The sequence below is a fragment of the Chiroxiphia lanceolata genome, chromosome 3, assembly GCF_009829145.1.
Source record: "Chiroxiphia lanceolata isolate bChiLan1 chromosome 3, bChiLan1.pri, whole genome shotgun sequence".
Lineage (NCBI taxonomy): Eukaryota > Metazoa > Chordata > Aves > Passeriformes > Pipridae > Chiroxiphia > Chiroxiphia lanceolata.
The window spans coordinates 61,961,238-61,983,836 of NC_045639.1; the positions used below are offsets into that span (position 1 = coordinate 61,961,238).

The 22,599-nt window shown below is 36.9% G+C and overlaps 1 protein-coding gene across 15 annotated transcripts in view; it reads left to right on the plus strand.

Annotated features, from left to right (window-relative positions):
• PTPRK (protein tyrosine phosphatase receptor type K) overlaps positions 1-22,599 on the plus strand; it is a 391,962-nt gene that overhangs the window by 289,218 nt on the left and 80,145 nt on the right. For all 15 annotated transcript variants that reach the window (XM_032681705.1, XM_032681692.1, XM_032681696.1 and 12 more), the window contains exons 8-11: positions 9,153-9,455; positions 16,832-16,941; positions 18,247-18,448; positions 21,185-21,290. In XM_032681705.1, the coding sequence (XP_032537596.1) occupies positions 9,153-9,455; positions 16,832-16,941; positions 18,247-18,448; positions 21,185-21,290 (721 nt within the window). The remainder of the gene's footprint in view (positions 1-9,152; positions 9,456-16,831; positions 16,942-18,246; positions 18,449-21,184; positions 21,291-22,599) is intronic.

The following is a 22,599-nucleotide window of genomic DNA, read 5'->3' on the forward strand; positions in this document are numbered from 1 at the left end:
GTGTTCTTAACTTTGTATGAACCAATGAAGAAAATGAAGACAATTTGTTAAATAGATTTCCAACTGCTTAAGAAAAACTTCTTTATACAATAGAAGCTATAGGTTTGGTGATTCAACATTTAAAAATAAATACCTGGACTATTTTCTCTGACAGAACAAGATGTATAAAGCAGATGCATTGTATGATACAGTGTCATTTCTGGTTTAAGGCCACTTATTGGATTTGTGTTTCAGCCAATTTTTATCATATGCATTTGTCACTAAACAATATATACATTTTGTGATATGTAATGGTATATATTGATTTTGCGAAAGAAGCCAGACTGAGATGCAACAACACTTTTTTCTTGGTTTTACCATACAAACACAACATTTGAAGGGCAAGTTCATGGCCTGTGACGCAGATAGAAATTCAAGGCCTTGTGGGTTGTAGGGAGTGGACTGCAGTGTGGATGGTTTCAGCCAGGGCCACAGGGGCTGCAGGATCCAGATGGGACAAAATGGGACCAGGAGAAAATTGGATTTAGACCATTTCTGTAGGTGTACAGAGACAAAGGATGAATTTTGATGGGTGTTTTGTCTGCATGTGGGGAAATGAACATATGTGCACTCTGTGAGTGTACATGCACTCACATGTATAAACGTACAAGTTTTAAATGTGTGTCATAACTGCTCCCTGCAGTTTTCAATTTTTAGTCATCAGAGGTGACTTTAGAGGCCCTAACTTTATTCACAGTCTAAGTCTCCCTTCTGTGCTTACTATTTATTTATTATAGACTATATTCCACTTTTTTTTTATTTATTTCATAGGATGATTTTTATGCTTCCTAACTTGGAGGACTGAAATTTTTATGTACAGGAGAAAGGAACTGAAGCTTTAACGATATCCATAGAAAATTCTTATTTAGCTTATTCACATTACTCCAACTTAGTCATTTTGCTTAATACTCATAACATCCTAAGCTCCCAAATATATTGTTTGTAAACAAAACCATAAAAACATATTTATGAATGTGCATTGGAAAGAAATGAAAAATATATCACCTAAGCAAACTGGTGATTTATTTATATTCAAATAAATGTTTGTAAATGCTTTCTTCATAGAGTTTAATACTTTGGTTCACTGTTAAGGTAGGTAAAAAGTGTATACGTGTGTGTGTAAGTACACATTATATATTCTTTTGCAATATATTCTTTATAATATAATTGTTATTGTTTTAGATGATGTCTTCCACTCTGATTTAATATAGCCATGCCACTAATATTTAAAGTCAAAGATTAATTTTTCCCTATCACTATTAATTTTGTAAATGACTTTACACAATTAAACTTCACAATTGTAGTCCTAGACAAGTTTCCTAGGAATTTTATAATGGCAGGCTTTCCCTGTGTTTGCTCTTGCAGTCTGATGGCTGCTGATATGCTGATCCATGTTTTACACCACCAGATAAATTTTGTTTATTTGGAAGAATGAGCTTAAAGAGGTCATGCCAGCTTTTCCTCTCCCTTCCTAGACTATATATCTCCCTTTAATTTAAACTCAGACTTAAAAAAAAAAAAATAAAAAAGGAAAGTGAATTTCTGCAGCTAAGCTAAACTGGAGAAATCAATGGAATTTATTATCAAGGGATGTCTAATCTCTCAAGCTAATACCAGACTCTGCAGCTATTGATTACATGCTAAGGATGCACAAACTGTTAGTCATGCATGGAAGCAATAGAATAAATGTACTATCAAGAGGAAATGGGCAAATAATTGTCTGTAGTGCAGTTATATTTATGTCTTTACTATACTTCTGATGCAGGGACAGCTGTATTTTGCATCCAAACAGGTACGTCCTAAAATATATTGAATATCCCCTCATTGCTACTGAAACTAGTGTAGTAGAGCTGATTATCTACGTAATAATTCAGATGCTTTCTTCAGCTCTCTGAGATATGTAGTCAATAAGAAATTTGTAAACTGGCTTAATAGGTCAGTTGCTAGATGAAGTGAAAAGAGAAAAAGCTCATAGATTTTCATGCAATTGCATTATAACCTTTGTTTGCACCAAAATAAATCTTCTGTGCTAGTACAGTGTTTATACCATAGTTTCATTTGTTCTGGGTTCATATTTCACGTGATGAATAGATGGACATACTAATGCACACAAAGTGGATTCATTTTGTATTTGCATCTGTATATGGATTTATTCTGTATTCTGTATGTGTTACATATTTGAGAAGGGACATGCCCAGTAATCCCTTTGATTTTTTTATTTTGGGAATATGTACCTATTAATTTTTCCTTTCCTGTCAGAGTGCTGAAAAGACTTCAAATTGTACTACTTCTGTCAATTACATTTAGCTTCTCTTTCTTTGATGTTCACTATTTCTTAATGCTTCTAAGTTTAAAAAGATTGAAGTCCTGAATTTCCAAATGTGACTCCCTAAAATCAGGTCTCTACTGACATGGAACAAGATTTGAAACTCCCCCCAAAACCCTTCAAACAAACAAACCAAACAAAAAAACCCCACCACCAAGTACCTCAGTTAGACTTTCCAACCTGCATTTACACATGAGACAGCTGTCCTAGTTTTTGTACATTATGAGAGTGAGTGAGTGCAGATACTCCAACACTGGAATATCTGGAATAGTAACTTATTCTAATAACATATGAGAAGGCTATATTGATCCAGCTGGTAATATAATGTGGCATGGTTTTGGCTTGGAATATACATAGGTAGGTAGAAGAGTCCCTGACTGAAGATAAGTAGTTCATGAACTATCAATAAGTAGTTGTTAAGGAATTGAGGCAGATGCTGATAATTGATTTAAACCTTTACTTAAAAGCTATCCTTTAACTCTACTTAGAAATGGTAAAAAGTCTGCCAGAGTTACAGGCTAGAAACTTGAGTAGAATTGGCAAGAATTATTCTGTCATAAAGACAGACTGGTTCATGAAGATTAGGCTGAAATGCATGGCACTTCTGGAATGTTTGAAAGATCTTCCTGTATTGTCATCATATTGTTAAATAGTGGAGTTATTGGGAGTTAGTCTGAACTAAATTCTTTTGGATTTGTAGATTAATAATCCTTGAAACATAGGGGCTTCATCATGGATATTCTAGGACAGTTTACCTAACCTAGGGATTTTTGCTAGCTTTGTTCGTAACATAATTTATTATAGTATGCTCATTTGACAACAGCAGATCATCCACAGAAGTTCAGAAGTGATCACAGTTGATGTGCATAGTTCTTGCTCAGATTGTGGCTGTCTCTTGAAATGTGTAACTCTAGTTCGATCCTTTTTAATGAGTCATATGCTTCTACATTGCTTCTACATTCAACAGTCCTAATCAAGTTTATTATCTTAGTATCTGTACAAAAAAACATTGCTTGATTTATCATTCACTAATAACAAAAGTAATAATTGAGAGTAATGCAGCTGAAATGAACAAGGCAGAAACCTTTGTTTATTGTTTTCTTACTGCACATCTGACAGTTATTCTGGTTTGGGTTGTACTTCTGTTGTAACTTTTCACTCATACCTTTCTTCCAGGTTCTTATCAGGGTTCTTTTAGAAGAATTCTTTAAAGCAACAGGACTGTAACTTTTTTTTTTTTTTTTTTTTTTTTAGTTTTGGGAACATTTTGTTTTTGTAGGACCTTACATGAACCAAGGAAGCAGCAGGAGCCACAGTGACATCTTAGAATAATCCTCTTTTATTTCCCATGTGCCAAGGAAAGAGTTACCCTGGAAAGGTCAGGAGAAGCCACAGGACAAAGAGGCTCATGTTCTCGTAGAAGAAAAGCCTAGGGAATTCTAGTGACTGTTTAGACTGAGAATATTAGAGGAAATATGAGGACTTTTTTTTCTGTGTAATTTTCGTTTTAAAATGTAAGGGCAAAATAATTAAAAGAGCCTCTGGCAGAAACACTGCTTTAAATTATGGGGTTACTACCTTAAACAAAATTTACTGTACTTTTTAAATAATGGTCATACATTTGCTTTTGTATGTCAGGGTTTTTATTTAATATAAGCCCCGTACATCTCTGTAGTTCCCACGAACACACAAATTTGTGTGATATGACACGTTCCAAGTCCAGTTGGTTTTCACCTCCAGTGTCACCGATGAAGACAGCCTGGATCACTCTTAAACTTGATATGAATTTCAGTCAATGTAGTTAAAGCAGGAATTTGAAGTCAGCTCCTCAGTGTAATGGCAAACTAGAAAGAGTTCAAGGGGGAGGAAGGATCTAAAAGCCAACTCCAGTTAAAGAATACCCAGTGTATAGACAGGATACGGTGGTTTCCAAGAAGCACCGTCTTTATCTGAAATGTTTGTGCTTTAATATTTATGTGATTGTTTTCCATTTCATTTGAACAAATGTGCATTCTGTCTGCCAGTTTGAAGGTCTAATTCCTCTTTCCCGACCAGGTAAATCTAAATGAAACTGTATTGCAGTCAATATTTAGAATTTCTGGGGAAAGGCAGGAAAATCAGAGGACTTGTCATATTTTACTGGCCTCATTGCATAGGATTTTTGTCAAAACTTTTGGGACTTATGTTTGTTTCTGATTGACAGCAGGCTAATATGTATTATCATTAAGAACAGTTTCTGAGAAAATGCATGCTCTGACCTTGCTGCTTCAGCAGCTGTGAAGGCTTTTGTTTTCACTCTCATCTCTGTGTAAGTGAAGATAATCTCTACAAAGGGGCTCAATATTGACCTGTCATATCATGTGTTGCTTATCAAGTACTAAAGAAATTGAATTTCATTTTATCTGGAGCATTGTATTAAATCACTGTGCAGTTGAGAGGTGGTATAGGGTCAACAGGTTCTGTCTCTTTTGCCATCTATCTCTGGATTATTAACCTTTGGAGAATTACTAAGATGTTCTTTATTTTATCCCATAAGGTTGGGTTAAATCTTCTTGATCCATAAATTGTTGCCATTGAGTGCCACGTACATGTAATTCTTTTATAAGGTTTCTGGATAAGGATTGAAGATTTAGTAATCTGTATAAATGTAGAGATCCCTTATCATTCTGGGTTTTTCTGTTCTTTTGATATTCTCTCAATGCCTCTGTTTTTAATCGGTTCATTGAGAGTAAAAGCAGTCAGATTGGATGATGGATATGAGTTAGTGAACACTTGGTAGTATTTGTTTGCCAAGAGATAAAGCAGGGGTGAGGAGAAGGGAGATAACAGAGCTGGGTATTGCCAAGCATTAAAAGCAAAGGGCAGAGAGAGAAGCTGGCCATAAGCAGAGGTGGGAATGGGGTGGAGGTCATAGCAGCAGCCCGTGGGCAGACAGTCTGGTAGAAGGGAGCCTGTCATCGTTAGAGGGGCTCAGGAGAATCTACAGGTCAACACTGCCACCACCACCAAATCTTCCATATACCTTGTTGCCGTATTTCTGTTTGAAGACCTAACTCTTCTAGTCAGGATGTTTGTGTTTAAGAGCTTGATACAGTCACAGGATATGAATTTCCTGCAACAACAGAAGTCAACGTACTTTCTGCTATCACCACAAAGAACTTCCTCCAGTGTTAAGTATGTTTTCTTCTGGCAAAAAAAGGCTTGAAAAAAGTAGATTACAAATATCTTCTCCCCAAAATTTTAAATTTAAATACAAGATTTAATGCAAAAAAACCCAAAACAACCCAAACTTGTTTCATTAAATTTCAAAGCTCTGAAACAAGAAATCTTTCTAAATTAATAAACAAAATTATTGTTTTTCAAATAACATGTCCTTATGCTCAGATATTCACTTAGTGTCTGAGCAGTTTCTTTTTCAAACTTGTTTTAAGAAAATCTGAAAAAAAAACCCCAAACTCTTAAAAAAAGGACTAAAGTTGAGTATTGGAGTTAGCATTTTGGTGGAAGCATTGGTACATAAATTGTAAATGAGGTCTCTGAATTGTTGCTGCTAGCTGCTGCTATCTGATGGCCAGAGCACTGGTTACTGTTCAGTTTTCTTGTGGCCCTGGCAGTAAATCACTGTGGAGCTTTGAACAAGCTATTAACCTTTTTTGTGCCTCTTTCTCCTCACAGAAAAGGATTAACATTGCTTACATATCTCACAGGGGTAATTGGTAGATTAACGTTTGAAAAATATTAAGTGCCTTCTGCCACTGTTATTGAAACTCCAACAGACAGGTCAAGGAATGAACAGGTATATTGAGAGCATCTTTTTTCTTCCCTCTTTGGCATAGGGTGCTGATTTGATTTGGGTAGTTCAACAAAGAAGTGAGAAGTCATGGGCTTGAAAATCCATGTATTTTGGATAAAAGTTCTAGATGAGAATGAAAGAGGAAAGATGGGAAAGCACGTGAAAGACAAGATGTGAATTGAATTACTGGAATTAGCAGTACTGAGAGAATATCCAGAGATCAGAAGAGAATGCATGAATTGAAATTATATTCCAGTAGGATTAAGGAAATATTTCAGTGAAACACAAACCCTAAATTGTGATGGGAAAATGGAAAAAAAAAAGCAGATGAACACTTCTTTTCACCCCCATCAAGAGTTAAAAGTTATTTTTAATGAGATGGCTGAGATTTTTGGGAAGCCTACTCAAAAATTCAATAGTGTTTTATCTGAGAAAAGTAATTATTTGATTATTGCTTTCTACTGAGGTGTTACAGATGGAGGCTTTGTGGTATGGTAGTTTAAAACAATTGGTCTTTACCTCTAGAGATTCCCAAGATGAACATTGCCCAGAAGCAAGAGGAAAATTGTGTTTTTAAAGCACCATTTTAGGAGCAGTGGGACTGTTGGCAGAGTTTACCAAAGCTGTTGAGAGACTCTGCAGACTTTAATTACCACCTCGATATTGCAGAAGTTGTTTAATTTCTGCCAAAGAATGGAATAGTTGTGAGAAAGCGAGATCACACTCTGTCTTTCATTCTTTCCTTTTTGACAGGTGAATAAAGAATGCTTTTCAGTATCTCCTCTGATACTGTGACACATTTGTAAAATTTGCATAGAATTGTAAAATAATTTTTCTTCAAGATTAACAAAGCTTTTATTTTTTTTTCCTTCTCTTTTGAAAGTGCTGTATGGCATAGCATAAATGCAGTTTAAGTCTTGTCTTGAAAGCTGCAAGATGAAAAATGGAGTATATTTTCCATTACTGTTCAGTTGGCTTCAAACATTAATAGTTTCATCGTTCATCATCAGACAACATGTATTATGTTGTCTTAATTCCAATAAATTTTGAATTCAGGTTTGAATTCCATCTCTGGTGGGAGTGGTTGGAGGCACAACCTGGATTAGTAGAATAAAGAGGAAATTATTAAAATGAGAAGAATCATTTCATTTTAGAAGGAAAACTTAGCCTGTAACAATTTCCTTGGTGAAGGATATGTTTACTCTTTTGGGCCTCAAACTCTAAATCAGAGTATGTATAACTAGGTCATTCGGATGAGAAAAGGGCTGATTATATATATATATATATATAAATATGCATATATATTTGTCTCAGCAGTTATCTTCCTCTATGACACTTGAGTGTTTTCAGTTTTTTGCTTGCAGTGAATACTGATTCTTTGAAGACTCTTACCAGCTCCTTCAGTAGGTCTACTGCGTTGGTACATTTTTTCTCCATGACCGCCTCACACCTCCCTGTACTTGCCTTTGTTTGCTCTATAAAACCCCTTTTTCCCCCCTTCTCTTCAAGTCTCTTATCTTTCAAGGACCTTTTCAATGCTATCTTTCCACTTCAAATCTCTATTGTTACAGTGCATAGTGTGTTCAGAAAGCTACTGCCTAGGAATTCTACTTATTCATTTGTATTTTTCACCGTATATATGATAAATCAGTACTTAAGGGGAAAGGTAACATGCTTGTTCAAAATCCAGAAAGGGAAGAATAGATCGTGGGAACAAATACGAGTAATTTTTAATCCTTAACACTTGTCATGTTACTAGGAATAGCTTTATGTTATATTTAGAATTTGGTTGTTTTGATGTTTGAAACTAAATGTTTGCAATTTGTCTGGCAAACTGCATGCTGAATAGATTACACTGATTCACATTTCCTTATTTCAGTATACCATCTGTGCTTTTGGCTAGTTTTTGCCTGGTTGGAACTCATAAATGCAAGTTACAAAGAACGGTTATGCTCAGAAAGAGAAATCCTATATTTCACTTCCTTGGATAATCTCGACTGTTTTAACCTTAAAACAGCAAGGACGCAAGGCTGAAGCTATGTACTACAACAGGCTTTATTTTCTCTGGTGATAAAGCCTGTATTAGCAAGGTATATTTTCACTGAAACTCTAGTATATACAGTCATGGTCATGATTTTCATTGTGTAATCATTTTAATCAAGTTCAACAATAAAAGTTAGTCTTGCATGAGGAATAAATGCACTAGAGAGACAATGAAAGATTGATGACAGCTTGGGGAGCATCACATACTCTACTGGTGGAAATGCAAGTGTGGAGAGCAGCTGAGCTTGGGGAGCAGGTCAGAGATTACTCACTCAGAGTAATGCCCAAGCACAGTTTTGGTGATTTGAAGGAATTGGGATACAATGTGAATATCCAAAAGCGCTTTTTGTACTATTTCTGAGGGGGTTTGCTTGAATGAATAGCTTCATTGCTAAAATAATAAACAGTAATTAATATCTGCATCATTTTTGTAACTGCTAGCTTAGTAAGGTAATTAGTATAATTAGTATATAGCGTTGCTTGGTGGCATGATAAATCATAACGTAATGAATGTTCACTCTTTACCATTATGATGTATTATCTAATTTATGCAGGTAAAAAAAAAAAACAAATGGTAAGGGGGAAATCAAGAAGGGAAGCCAGCAGTGACAGCTGTGTGGCCTTTTGGTCACTTTTCTTGCATCTGCTGCCTGTATTCTCAATTGCTTTGAATTGCTCCACTGATAATTAACAGTTCTTTTTCTTACTGTTGCTAAGTCTCAATCATGGATTAAAGCTTGCAAAGAGAGGACAGAGGAGAATGAAGTAAAAAGAAATAAAAGACTGCCAGCTTTTTTCCCTTCAGGGTACCTGGGCAAAGGATGATACTTGTCTATTTGTTGGGTGCTTCCTTTACTTTCACTTTCCTGGAGGTATCATCTACCAGCTACAGTTCAGTGCAAGGATGAAGAATTTTAACAGTGTTTTTCTTCATTGTACTCTGTTTTCTAGAACCTATGAGAACACCAAAAACACTGAAGATTGCTGAGATCCAGGCCAGGCACATCGCAGTGGATTGGGAATCTCTGGGTTACAACATCACTCGCTGCCATACTTTCAATGTCACTATCTGCTACCACTACTTCTGTGGACACAATGAGAGCAAAGCAGACTGCTTGGACATGGACCCCAAAGCACCCCAGCACGTCGTGGATCACTTGCCACCCTACACAAATGTCAGCCTCAAAATGATCTTAACCAACCCAGAAGGGAGGAAGGAGAGCGAGGAGACCATTATCCAGACAGATGAAGATGGTATGTGTAAATGCTCTTATGGAAATTACATCCAGGTCTAGTCTAGACAGATGGTAGGAAATGACTTTGTGTGTTACAATATGTGTCCTGAAGGATGCAAGTTGTCTTCTATTAATGTATTAATTAGCCCCAAAATGGTAACTATAAAAGTATTATAGCTGTCACCCTGCATATATAGATAAAACTGTCCATGAAACACAAGTCAAACTGAATCTCTCTGTTAACTATTTGAAAGCCACCCATCAAATTAAAGTTATTTTGAGAACTTGGGAATTAGACTGAATCAGCCTTATAGGTCCCTTCCAACTCCAGATATTCTGTGATTCGTCTTTAAAATTCTTTTGATGAAGTTTCATTGACAAGAGAAGTGAACTTACCTTAGTTGGGAAGAAATAAAGAATAGATGTATATATGTTAGTGGTGACACATTCAGTGGTTAGGCCATGAATCTGGGTATCAAAGATGCTAAAATAAAAATTGATATTTTCCCCTCATAATATTTAAAATGTGGTAGCAAAGAACAATGTTAGTTTCCTTTTCTTATATTTACATTGATAATTAGTTTTTTGTTAGCTTTTCTATAGTGTGGGATTCTTTTCAGTGCCATTTTTGCTAAACAAGCAAAAACTTTATAGACTGTTGGAGATAGAGATGCCTACGCCATGTTTTCTTGTCATACTTACTCATGCTTCCAAGCTGTCCCTTTCTTCTCTTTAGGTGTTGTTGTTTTGTTTTAATCTTTCCCTTCATCTCTCTACATCGATCATCTCATCTCCTCTCTTCTGTCAGGACTTTTACAAATTTCTGAACTTCTGGAATTCCCTAAAAGCAGAGGAATTTGGACTTCTGTGAGGCTCCACTGTGCAGCAGGGTGGATCTCTTGTAGTCTTTTACAAAAGGTTCACATTTGTGTAAGGCTGTGCAGCTGGGTTGTGGGTCTTTCAAAAATTGTCAGACCTGCCCGAGTGCTGAATGGTAACTTAGCCGCATATGGTACCAGGAGCAGAATTAATTCAAGAAACAATTAGTAGAAGAATGGGGTAAGAGTCACAATCTATGCTTCAGACCTTTGGAGCCATGACTAACAAATGAGGACAGTTTCATTAGCTTGTAATTCAATATCTGCAAGAAAGCAAAGCCCAGGAATATCTGACAGTCTGAAAGTAGGCTCTCTTTTGACTAGAGCTAGATCTTAATAATTGGTAGTTTAAGTATTTCTATGTAACATGCAAAGCTAGAACTAATCTTAAAGTAAGTTATAGTAATTTCAGAAAGCTGTACTCCATGTAAAAATAAAGCCCTTGAGAGAGACACTGGTAAACAAGTTGTGCAAAAAGAGAATGAAAACAAGGAAATTTTTGAGTGTTTTAAGAGTGAAACATCTTTCACTTTGGGAAGAGAGCATTATCTGTGCTATGACAGGGACCCACTGCTTCTCCTTGTTTCTATAGAGTTTTTGCAATGAAATGAGGGCTTGCACCTGGCCCCACAAGTTTTTGTATTCCTAAGCCATGTGTTAGCTGAAAGCACTCTCCGAATATTGAATTGCATACTTTCAGAAAGTTGTAAGGTCTGTGAGTATGTGAGATTATCTCACCCTGAAATGAAGAAACATTTCCAATTCCCAGAAATGAGGAGTACTGAAGTCAGCACTTGGTGTAAAAAAGCGTTAAATAAAATACTACATTAGGTGCCTGAGCCCCTGAATTCAGCAAATCCAGAACTCGTGGGTTTGGATATTGGAAGAAGCTGACCAAGGAAGTGGTGGAATCACCATCCCTGGAAGCGCCTCAGCACCAAGCTTCCATTACAGTTAGGGTTAGGGTTCAGAGAGCCAGAAAGCCTACGGCTTCAGGGGCACTGGGTCTGGAAAAGTAATGCCAAGGAGATCATGGCAGGGCACCAGCATTGCTGCCTCCACACCCTTTGGAATCTGGACCATCCATGTTGATGGGCACCTCAGCCTCAGCACCAAGCTTCCATTAGGGTTTGGGTTAGAGTTCAGAGGTCCAGAAAACCTACAACTCCAGGGAAACTAGGGCTGGAGAAGGTATATCGAGAGGATCACGGCAGGGCACCAACATTGCTGCCTCCACACTTTTGTAATCTAGACCACCCATGGCAATAGGGACCTTACCCTTGATGACAAGCTTGGTTTAACGTTAGGGTTCAGAGACTCAGCAAGCCTACAGCTCCAGGGACACTGGGGCTGGAAAAGACATTCCAAGTGGAGCACAGCAGGTCACCAACATTGCTGCCTTCACAGCTATGTAATCTGGGCCACCCATCATGATGTGGACACCAGCCTCAGCAACAAGCTTCCAGTAGGGTTAGAGTTCATAGAGCCACAGAGCCTACAGCTCCAGGGACACTGGGGCTGGAAAAGGAATGCCAAGTGGAGCATGTGCACCAAAGGAGACTGTCAATATAAGATTAGGTTTTTTCTCAATAGCACTCAGTATCATTTTGTTCTTCTCTGCAAATTGTCCAACTTGAGCGATTTCCAGAGAACTATTTTTTTTGTCACCACCTTTGGTGTAAATGCTCATACAGTAAGGACTAGTAATAGGAATTCTGGTTTTCTTTTTCCTTTTTAATATCTAAAATTTGCTTCTGTTTAAACCTTAGTCCAAATTTGCAAGCTGTAAGTTTGCTGCTGATATGCTATCCTTTTTGAATACAACAAAGGAATTCTTCCTGACATAACCACACATATATCTGCACATAACTTTTACCACAGAGCATAGTAATACTCTGCAGGGCTTTCATGGAGTATAATAATAATAAAAATACTCTGTTTACATGCACTTTCATTATTTTGTAGCAGGAAAACTGAAGCAATATAAATTCATTTTTATAGTAGTTGGTGTCAGTTAATACATTGTTCTTCCAGAAGTAATGTATTGTAATATAAATTTCCCATTAAGTCAGTGTAGAACAACATTTAAGTGACACTATTTGTGAATAACAATTTATTTGTGATTGTGACATAATTTAATGCAAATATATTGCTCTAAAATTAGTTGATCCGATGTCAGATTGATGTTTTGTGCCTTTATTACGCATAGTATTTATAGAAGTCCACCATCTCACATGCATATAGAAGAAAAGATTATCAGCTATTCACTATATGAACATATAGCTTCATTAAAAAGCTTTGGAGATGCATGTAAATCATGACAGAAGAGCTTGTGTTGTTTGCCCTATAAAACCTTGCTGAGATTCCATTTGAATTTATTTCATGTTCCTTTTATATATATGTGCATTTTATATCTGTATACTTTTTATAGGATTTTTTTCTTTGCTTAAGTTCCAAATCTCTTCTGAAACCCATATAGTTAAACCCACCTAAATAATTTCACTTCTTCAGATATGTGTAAAGCCTGACTTGTTGGAAGTTTAGCATAGAATAATGATGGGAAGGAAAGTGTATTTACTGTTGCTGTCACTGAGACATGGTGGGTTCACAGATGGAAAGCAGATGGAAAGAAAATCAATGGGGCCAGAATCTTTTTAAAGAGAGGGTGCAGAGGCCAAAAGCTCAGAGTCCAACTCTTTACTTATACTTTTTGAATTATTCAGATACCTAGCCAATGACAGAAAATGTTAATTAATATACTTCACCTTAATATACACTTGTAGTAGTCTTGAGTGTTTTGATTTAAATGTAAACTGTCTGTAAGTCCAAAGGGAAGAGTGAGAGCTTGTCTAGAAAGAAGAATGGGAGCTGAGAAGGCAGCAAAGAGGTGCTGTGGTGAGCGATGAGGCTTCTCAACACGCTCACACAAGCCTGAAAAAAGTCTTTTGGGCTGTTTGTGAGGAGGTTTCTGAAAGCTATTATCAACACAAGAATGACATTTATCTGGCTGTTCTTTACCTGAGTCCTTGATAAACATCATATAAACAGAAGACTCTTAACACTGTTTTGGAAAGATGAAGTTTAAGGTATTTCTGAAGTCTTTAGTCTTGCTGTAACTCACAGGGAATATACAGCAATGGCTGCCTACAAGGAGAAATGCAGTTTGAGTCTTCAAGGTAGTGTTACTGGCAGATTACCTTGCTGTTGTTCTTTTGTTTGTGGTTTTTGTTTGTTTGGGGAATTTTTTTACTAATTTTGGCCTTTTTAAAATTTCTCTTTGTAACTAATTCTGATCTGAGAACAAAGACATAAAAACACTAATGAGGATATATAAGAGCCCAGGACTGGAGCAACAAGCTCAACAAGGAGTTCTACTTTTAAAAGTATAAAAGGCTCAAAAAAATTTGCCCACCAAATATTTTGAAAAGCCCTTGGTCCTTTAATACCTTGAGGCAGCGTAAAGAGATGATGCAGCACATATTTTCCAGGAGATGCTTTTACTGATAACTTTAGAAAATAAGGGAACTTGGCAAAAGTTTAAAAGGGTAATGAACAACCAAAACAGAGTATTCCACAAACATATGACTTAGCACATGCTAACCCATACAACTTAGCAAAATCGAACCCATTCAGTCCCAAGTTACCCAAAATATTAAGAAAGGAGTTTAGGAGAAGGAGAAGAAGGAAGAGTAAAGAAAGAGAGAGAAAAGAGATTAAGATAAGATCATAGCTACCACCAGAGAGTACTGTGCAAGTCAAGATGCCACGGAGCAGGTGGCAGGTCTCAAGCGAAGTGGTGGCCATGTGCTGCTGTTTTTACATGCTTTGGCCCTCTGTGGCCACCCCTCCCAGGTGTGACTTCCAATCCATTGGCCACTCTGGGGCTCCAGGGTGGGGTGAGGGGTGGTGCTCCCACTGTGTGAACCAATCTAAGGCTGGGTTAGGGGTTCCTGTGCACTGTGCTCCTGGGCTGCCTTTGACTGACAGCTGATCCAGGGTCACCCCAGAGGTCTCCCAGGGGCTGACGTGGGATACAGCATTACCTCACCTCTGTGGGATTCAACCTGTCTCTTCTCTCCACATGCACACACTTGAGTTGGTTCCAACCCAATAATATAATAATCTTGTGTCTCACACGATGATAGGGCATTATTTTGACTAACCTGAAGATACTGTGTTCTTAAAGCAAATTCTCTTGCTCCTACTTTTCTCTTTTCTCACTTCTCTTTACCCCTTTGGTAAAGCAGTGCAATTTAAAGGCATTTTTACTGTGGTCGAACTGAAAAATGGAAAGGAAAAAATAATTTTGGACTATCCAAATGTGTCCTTCAAACTATATTCCTTTTTCTAGGCACTTGAACTTTTATTTGCTTCTCTGTTTTAATTCCAGTTGAGCTCTCAAATAACTTGGGCTGATCCCAAGCTTCATTTTTATGAATCTGTGGGGATGGGTGAGGTTTGTGGTAATTACTGTTCTCTTTTTCTACATACTCACCTTCTTTTACTTTCTGACCTTATTTTAACTGGGATTCCCAGCAAGCTGCTCATTGCTGTACTCGGTTCTGTTCTTGTACCCTTCCCATGCCAGCGAGAAGTATGAAACTAACTGGGATCATGCAGTTCCAGTCACTTAACATTGCTGCTGCTGCCTCAAGTATCAAATTTTATGTTGGAGGAGAAGAAAACACAGTCATGGGATGTGATGAGCCTAGAGGCATCTCCTGCTTTGGTGTTTGAACAGAAGGTGTAGGAGGCTTTATACAACCCTCAGATGTAGAATCCTGCACTTAGTTTCAACTGAATATGAAACTTTTTTTTTTTAGTATTTGGCATGTTTTTGAGCGATCTTTTTACCTCACATACTTTGATGTGCTTTAATGTCAAATTTCATATTCTGTGTAGGCCCTGGTGTGTATGCATGTTCTTTCCCAAACACAGATATACATGTGCACACACAGACATGTGAATGTGTCTTCCAAGGAAAATGTCATGTGCATCAGGGTATATTCATACCTCTTTTGAGATGTAAGGAAAAACAGTAGTGCATTCCCATGAAAGTGTTACTTACAGAAGGTCTCTCTGACATGAAGTGCACAGAGGGGCTGTCATGGCATGTCAGCCTTCATCCACTGCCTAGTCTATATGGAGACACTGAAGCAAAGCACCAGCCTGTGATTTTAGTTAACTTCTCCTAAGTCTTCATTTGACAGGTAGATAAACAGGTCTCATCTGTTTACTTCTGGGCTTTTTTGACAGCATGAATTTATTATTAATGTGCCAAATTATGTTGTTTGTACCAAGGGTCAGGCCATCATTTATAGCTTGCATGTAGACTGAAATAAATCCTACTGTTGGGACAGACCACTCACTCCTTTCTGCTGCTAGCACACTGCCTGACACTTTCCTTGATCCAGTAGGTTTTAATTTATTTTTACTCTGTGCAAAACTTTAGTCTGCTTTGATAACGAATACCCAAGAAGGGGAGATAAATATATGTAAATAAATTAAATAGAAGTAACATTTTTGATTGAAAGACTGCAAATTTGGGCAACTTTTTCTCCTTGGGGGGGAGGAGGGTGTTTCTTTGTGGTTGAAATTTCTTCAGGCACTCTCTTATCCTCATCCCCTTCTTTCAGCATGTATTTGTTCAAATCTAGATGAGCTGCTGTGTTAAAAAGGAATCATATGTGTAGGCAAAAGTATCTTGTAAGCTGTAATGCAAGATAACTACGAGCTTCTGCCTGGTGTTGATGGGATTACCAGGTGCTGTGAATCACTTGGGCAAAGAGGCCTGAGGTGACATATCAGACTTGTTATTACACCAGGGATATTGGTTCCATTTAAAATAAGAAAGTAGGGTCATCTTAGTGCAGTTCAGTTCAAAGCTTTGAAAACATCTCTTATTGGAAAGATTTGAAGTAAGCAGTCTTGATCTTTCTACAGCATAAAGAGGTCAGTGGCTGAAAGAAGTGGCAGCTGAGCTGCTGTGTTTGCCCCATCTCCAGCCCTCTGTTTAAATCAGGATTTCTTTTAAAACAACAAATCATAAGAAGGGGTGATTGAGAACTATTTTATAAGAATATCTCTCCTTTGGAAGAAGCTGTATAACAGAAACTCTTCCTTGCCTTTGATTTTTCTCTTTGAAAGAAATTTAAAACCATGTAGCCCTTGTCCTAAGATATGCTTATTACAGAGTTCAGTGATGTTTTCTGAAGTTGTAATCTGGCTTGAACTGTTTCCCCTGGCTATACTACAAGACAATTTGACTTTGTATGAAGCTCTGAAAACCGTATATGCAGATGATGTTAACGTTTCAACTTCATGCTCTCTGCACTGCAAATGACAAAAACCACTTTGAAGTGCTTTTTCATACTCTCTACCACTGCCTTTTACATTCAATGAATATTAATAAAAATAGACCTGCGTTCACTTTTGGTTTCAATAGGATGTTCTGTCATCTCTTTAGTTTTTCTGTCTCTTGAATTTCCTATTTTTAAAGGTTTTATTTTGTTTGTAGTGCCAGGCCCTATACCTGCCAAATCAGTGAAAGGAACTCCTTTTGAAGATAAGATCTTCCTCAACTGGAAGGAACCTGTGGATCCAAATGGCATCATTACTCAGTATGAGGTAATCATTAAACACCTAATAAGCACAGGATGGGACTAGGGAGGTGCATCAAGAGAGATGGCTGACAGTGGGTGTTTATGCTCTTGTAGGCAACTATTCAATGATATGCTCCTTTCATTTACAGAATACATGATTTTGTATAGTGATTAGATATTCAAAATTCGTAATTATGATGCATATGTTGTTCGCTGTCCAGCCCTGTCAAGTGGCTTTGGCATGTGAGTATAAGTACCTTAAAAATCTTGTATTGTTAATATACACTGCTCCAAAATCTTAACAGCCATGATCTGTGACATCTTCTTTGTTGGGAGAGAAGTTTATGTGAAAAGTAAGGTGGTTATTAAATTTGGAGCCATGGTTTTTTACCTTTGTTAGCTCTTCAGATATCACCCTTCAAGGAAATTTCCATGTATATTCTGTTTAAAGTGTATTTAATATATGATCCTTCTGGGGACCTGCACAGAAGGTTAGCAGGTAACACTAGCTGATTTGAGCAACAAACACTACGCTCTCCAGCACTCCTTTTTTAAAGGAACAGAAGGTATACTTTTATTTACTAGTGAATTACAGGAAGGCAAATCAACTAAGCTAACAAAACCCTATAAATATTTTGTTTGTTTATTTATTGATGCTACAAAAGTTCTTTAACCCAGATGGGCAGCTCAACCCCACTCAGCTGTTCACTCACTTCCCTGCAGTGGGATGGGGGTAGAATTGAAAAGAGCAAAAGTGCAGGCTTTTGTATTTTAATCACAAATCCAAAACACAACACCACATGAGCCATGATGAATAAAATTAATCTATCCCAGTCAAAACTAGTACATCAAGATATCATATCTAGCTTTAAAAATATTAGCTTGGTTTGAATAGCATATAAATATGATTTTTAGAAGAGGAGAGGGAAAAATATCACATGAAATGAAAAATAAAGGGCATTAGTGGAAACGGAGAGGGTGGAGGGGTGTCCAAAATTTAATGTAATAGTGAAATTTTCCATACGTGAACTAATATCACAGAGAAAGAGAGATGAAGGGCACCTGCACAGCCTTTCAAGTGAAGCAGAGTCTTCAGTAATACACATCAAGTCCTCACTGGTTTAGTGGTGGATTTATCAGTGTAGGATTAATGGAACTGATGATCTTAAAGATCTTTTCCAGCCGAAATGATTCTATGATTCTGTGGTATCCCCAAGGTACACAGGTAGCTGTATGAGCATGTGTCTTTTGTTTCCACTCCAGCCAAGCTAACCTAATCCCCTTGTGCCAAAACTTGTAACAGTTGTTACTAAAATAATGGTTTTCACAGGTCAGCTATAGCAGCGTACAGTCGTTTGATCCTGCAGTTCCAGTTGCAGGACCTCCACAAACCGTGTCGAAGTTGTGGAACAGCACACACCACGTCTTCTCACATTTGCACCCCGGTACTACTTACCAGTTCTTTATACGTGCAAGCACTGTCAAAGGGTTTGGACCAGCAACTACAATCAATGTAACAACCAACATCTCAGGTAAAAAGCAAACAACAACATAAAATAAAAACAGCGAAGGAGAAAGAGGAAAATGTATTGTGAATATTTGACCATGAAAATTTGTGAAATGCTAAAGAAAACCCCCCAGAAAATCCTACTGTGTTGTTAAATTATATTACTAAAAATGTTTTAGAGTGTGTTTGCCACACAGTAGTGTAAGTTCAGAGATAAATCATCCTTGTATGAGGTGGAAATTGCATAGCTGTAGTTGTTAACTGTTCAGGGTTTTTTTATGTAATCTAGTACTTTCATCTAAAGATTTTGAACTGCTGTATAAACCTTAACTAATTAAGCCTTCCAGCACTCCATAGGTCACTAAAATCTGTATTTGTTTTGCATATTAGTAAAGTCATATACAGAAAATTAACTAACTCTCTGAGGGTGTCACCACTTAGGAACATGCAGCTATAACATAAGCAGGGCAGTTGGGACAAAGTGGGAACTTCTTTTGCCAGATTTATATAGCTCTGCTTCCTTGTGCCTTTGTTCACTTATTTTAGTGCACCAAGATTGACGTTATTTGTCTTAATAATGCACTGCAAATTCTAGAAGACAGTAATGTCAAATAGAATGCTTTAATATTTTTATTTTCTTAAATTTCATTGTTATTCTCACAAAATAAGATAGTGGCTTATGCATTTAATAGCAGAAAATAAGTCAATGCTATATTTAGAGAGACTGTTGATTTTGTGACATGGTGACTTCAGAGCTTGGCAGAGATCAAAGAAATCAGTCATTTAGAAATTTAAACAGCACAAAGCAGCTATTTTCCTTATTATCTACCATAATGACACTTAGATTTTCCTGTAAAGGGAAGTTAATAATGTATCAGAATGCACCTATGATTTTTATGGGAAACTACTCATGTAGTCTCCTCACCCAGTTCCTGAAAACATGCACAAAAATCAAAATGCGAGAAAATTCAAGGCAGAAACTCCTTGAATTATGTATCAAGTGAAATACTGTAGTTGTCGTAGTTAAATGGAACAGCTTGTTGAATTCCACCCCAGCACATAACCACTAGCACTTCTCACTCCCCAGTCCCTTCAAAAGAACCCAACCAAGGCACCAAAAAATCCTAAATGATGTGTTCTGTTCTGTTTATGTAGCTGTTAGGTTGTGTTCAAGTCTGATATTTTACTCAAGTTGTTTTAAGGTCCTTATAATTCTTTACAATATCCTGTAGATATTTCAGTATTTCGAGAAATAAGTGCTTCAACATGTTTGGATTATTTAGGACTACAATGTGTTCAGGCTTCTTCAGATATGCCTTCCTTTTCCACACAGAAATTGGAGGAATTTTGTCCAGAATCCAGTATAGCACACTTTCTAGACACAGTATGGATCTGTTAGTTGGCAAGATGTGGTTTTTACTAGGAAAGCTTAAAGGCAGACTGTGAAATCCCTTGTATCTGAATTTCAGCCTTTTTTTTTTCATCTTGCTTTATGCTGAAGTGTTGTCTAGTTTCGCTCTGCATAACTGATACTTTATATGAAGCAATACATGTTCAGAAAATGCTAGCTTTAGTTTAGTGAGAAGTGGAATTATTCCTTTTAGTCAAGCTTACAAATGGCTGCTGTGATTCTAGTGAACATGGTGTAAACAGTAATTTTAAAATTAACATTAAATAAACATTAATTCTATAAAAAAGTATTTCCTGAAATAAGAGCAGATTTTGTGTTCATCTAGGATCTGGGACTAATGAAGCAAGACTTTTAATCTTTCAGTGCTCTTCTATCAATTGATATATTTTTGTAAAATTATTATGATTTAAGTGATTGACAACCTGCTAGAAAACATTGTTTTGTGAAATTTCATTTTGAAATATACCAGCATCATTAATGATTTTATAACAATACAGCCACATACAAAAAAACCCCATACAGATAGTTTTCAAACTTGTGAAGAATTAGTAATTAATAGAAATCTATTGTTTTCTGATACACAGAAAATGCTATTTCTTTCCTTGCACCAAGGCTGAAGTCAGCAACAGTATTACCAGGGAGGACTGTAACAGGCAGTAGATTAAAGTTGGATAGTTGAAGTAACCACCAACACCAGCCATCCAACCCACAGCAAATATTGCTGCCTTGAGGCCTGGCAAACTGCCTCTAGTTTGGATGTTGATTTTGGTTTTTTCATAGTGGTTCAGAAGCTGTTTAATGCCATACATTGTTAAAAATGGGCATGGGAAGAGATTCCTCCATCCAGTTCTAGTCCACCAACGCATGTCTATGCAAGGCCAATTTTCCTGCACTCGGGTTGGTATTGGCATTGTCTCCAATGACATTCAAGAGCAAATGTGAAAGGTTCTTAAATTGTTGGAGGAGGAAAAAGAGACGTGGTAGAGGTTGGGTCTTTGACATGATGACTGTAGTTATTTGTAGGGTAGAAAGCGTGATGCCAAAATGGGGTTTTTTGTAGTTTTAGGGTTTCTTGGCAGTCACTTCCTCTGTCCTTGAATAAACCTGTTTAAGTTCATAGGTGTGGTGATTTGAGGGGAAGCAGCTAGGGTTGGGGTTATGGGTTGGTGAAGTCCCATTCATGCTGTAGTAAAAGACCATGCCTGACTTGAAAAATCATTTAAAAATACTCATATTGCTGATAAAGATTCTGGCTTTGTACTATATTGCACAGACACATTCTCATGGAAATTCAAAAGGTTATCACTGATTTCTTTCTTGTTCTTTTCCTTCCCACTCAACATTAATCAGCTCCCACTTTACCGGACTATGAAGGAGTCGATGCATCTCTCAACGAAACTGCTACTACAATAACTGTACTCTTGAGACCAGCACAGGCCAAAGGTGCACCTATCAGGTAAAAAAAAAAAAATAAAAAAAAAATTAAAAAATCAGGAAGAGTTTGGTTTTTAGTTGCATATATGCTGTCTCGCAGTACATAAAGCTGTATATTTCGGAGTGATATTTATTTAACATTACTATTGTTTTTCTTACCTGTACTGAGCTTGCCAACAGAGTTGTAATTAAAAAAAACTCTTGGTTTGGCAGGGTCTTTTGGAATCATTCAGCTATCTGTCCTGTTTGATTTAGGTTCCCCAGGGCCACCTTCTAACCACTATAATTTCATTTTACTTTCTCACAGTGTCTCTGAAATATGAGGTTGAAAGGTGTTTGTCAGAAAATAGATTTGAAAATAACACTTCCTCTCCATTGCTTCAAATCATCTAGTCTGTAGCATATATGTATGATTGGAAAATTGGAAATTGGAAGCTCAGGGGAAATGGTAAAATAATAGTGATGAATACAAACTAGTTGACCTTTTTCTTCTGAGAGTGCTTTTTACTAGGAATCATGTTGCAAGCTATTAAATTTTACTTGGCATGTCCCATAATCATATTAAAATGTTTCATTTATGTTAACTTTGAAGGGTCTTTCTGCTCTCTGTTGAGAGATAATTTAATTCTGTTTGCAAAGATTAGTCCATATCCTTCTCTTTACTTCTTCTTGTTAGTGTAAAAATTTTGTGATAATATTTGATTCCATTTGTGTTTTACTGATGTGGCTGCATCAGCAATATTCAGGGGCAGGGTTGACTAATTGGGGGTTAATTAGCTGCTGAGCATCAGAAGGTTTTCTTGCTATTACCCTTGTGACATTTTAGAGAAATGCAGGCTAATGCATTTCATTCTGTGTTATGTTAAGTCAGTTATCGTGGCTCAGCTGATTTCCAGTCGTGTGTCCAAGCCCTAAAAGCAGAGGAAAATTAACTCTTTCTTAAGTCAGTTTCCATTAAGAAGAATGTATGTTTTACATGGATGTTGTGAGGATGAGGCATGTATTTATAAGCATTTCTATGTGCTTATTGTATAGTCACCCTTATGTTTGATGTGATCAAGTTATTTATTTATATTCTGTCATAGAAGATAATTATTATCTTTAATTATAATAAACTTAATTATTTCCTATTAAGTTCATCCCTTTAATAGGAGATTTTGATGTGTTATATTTAAAGTTGTAATCCAATGCATCATTAGTTTCTGAAAGATTGCCCTGGGGCAATCCTAGGATTTTTGAGGAACAGGAATACTTTCAGTACCGGACTTGGATTCTTAAAATAGGGATTTATTTTTTTTTAATTAATACAGTAGAAACCAAAATCGTGGTCT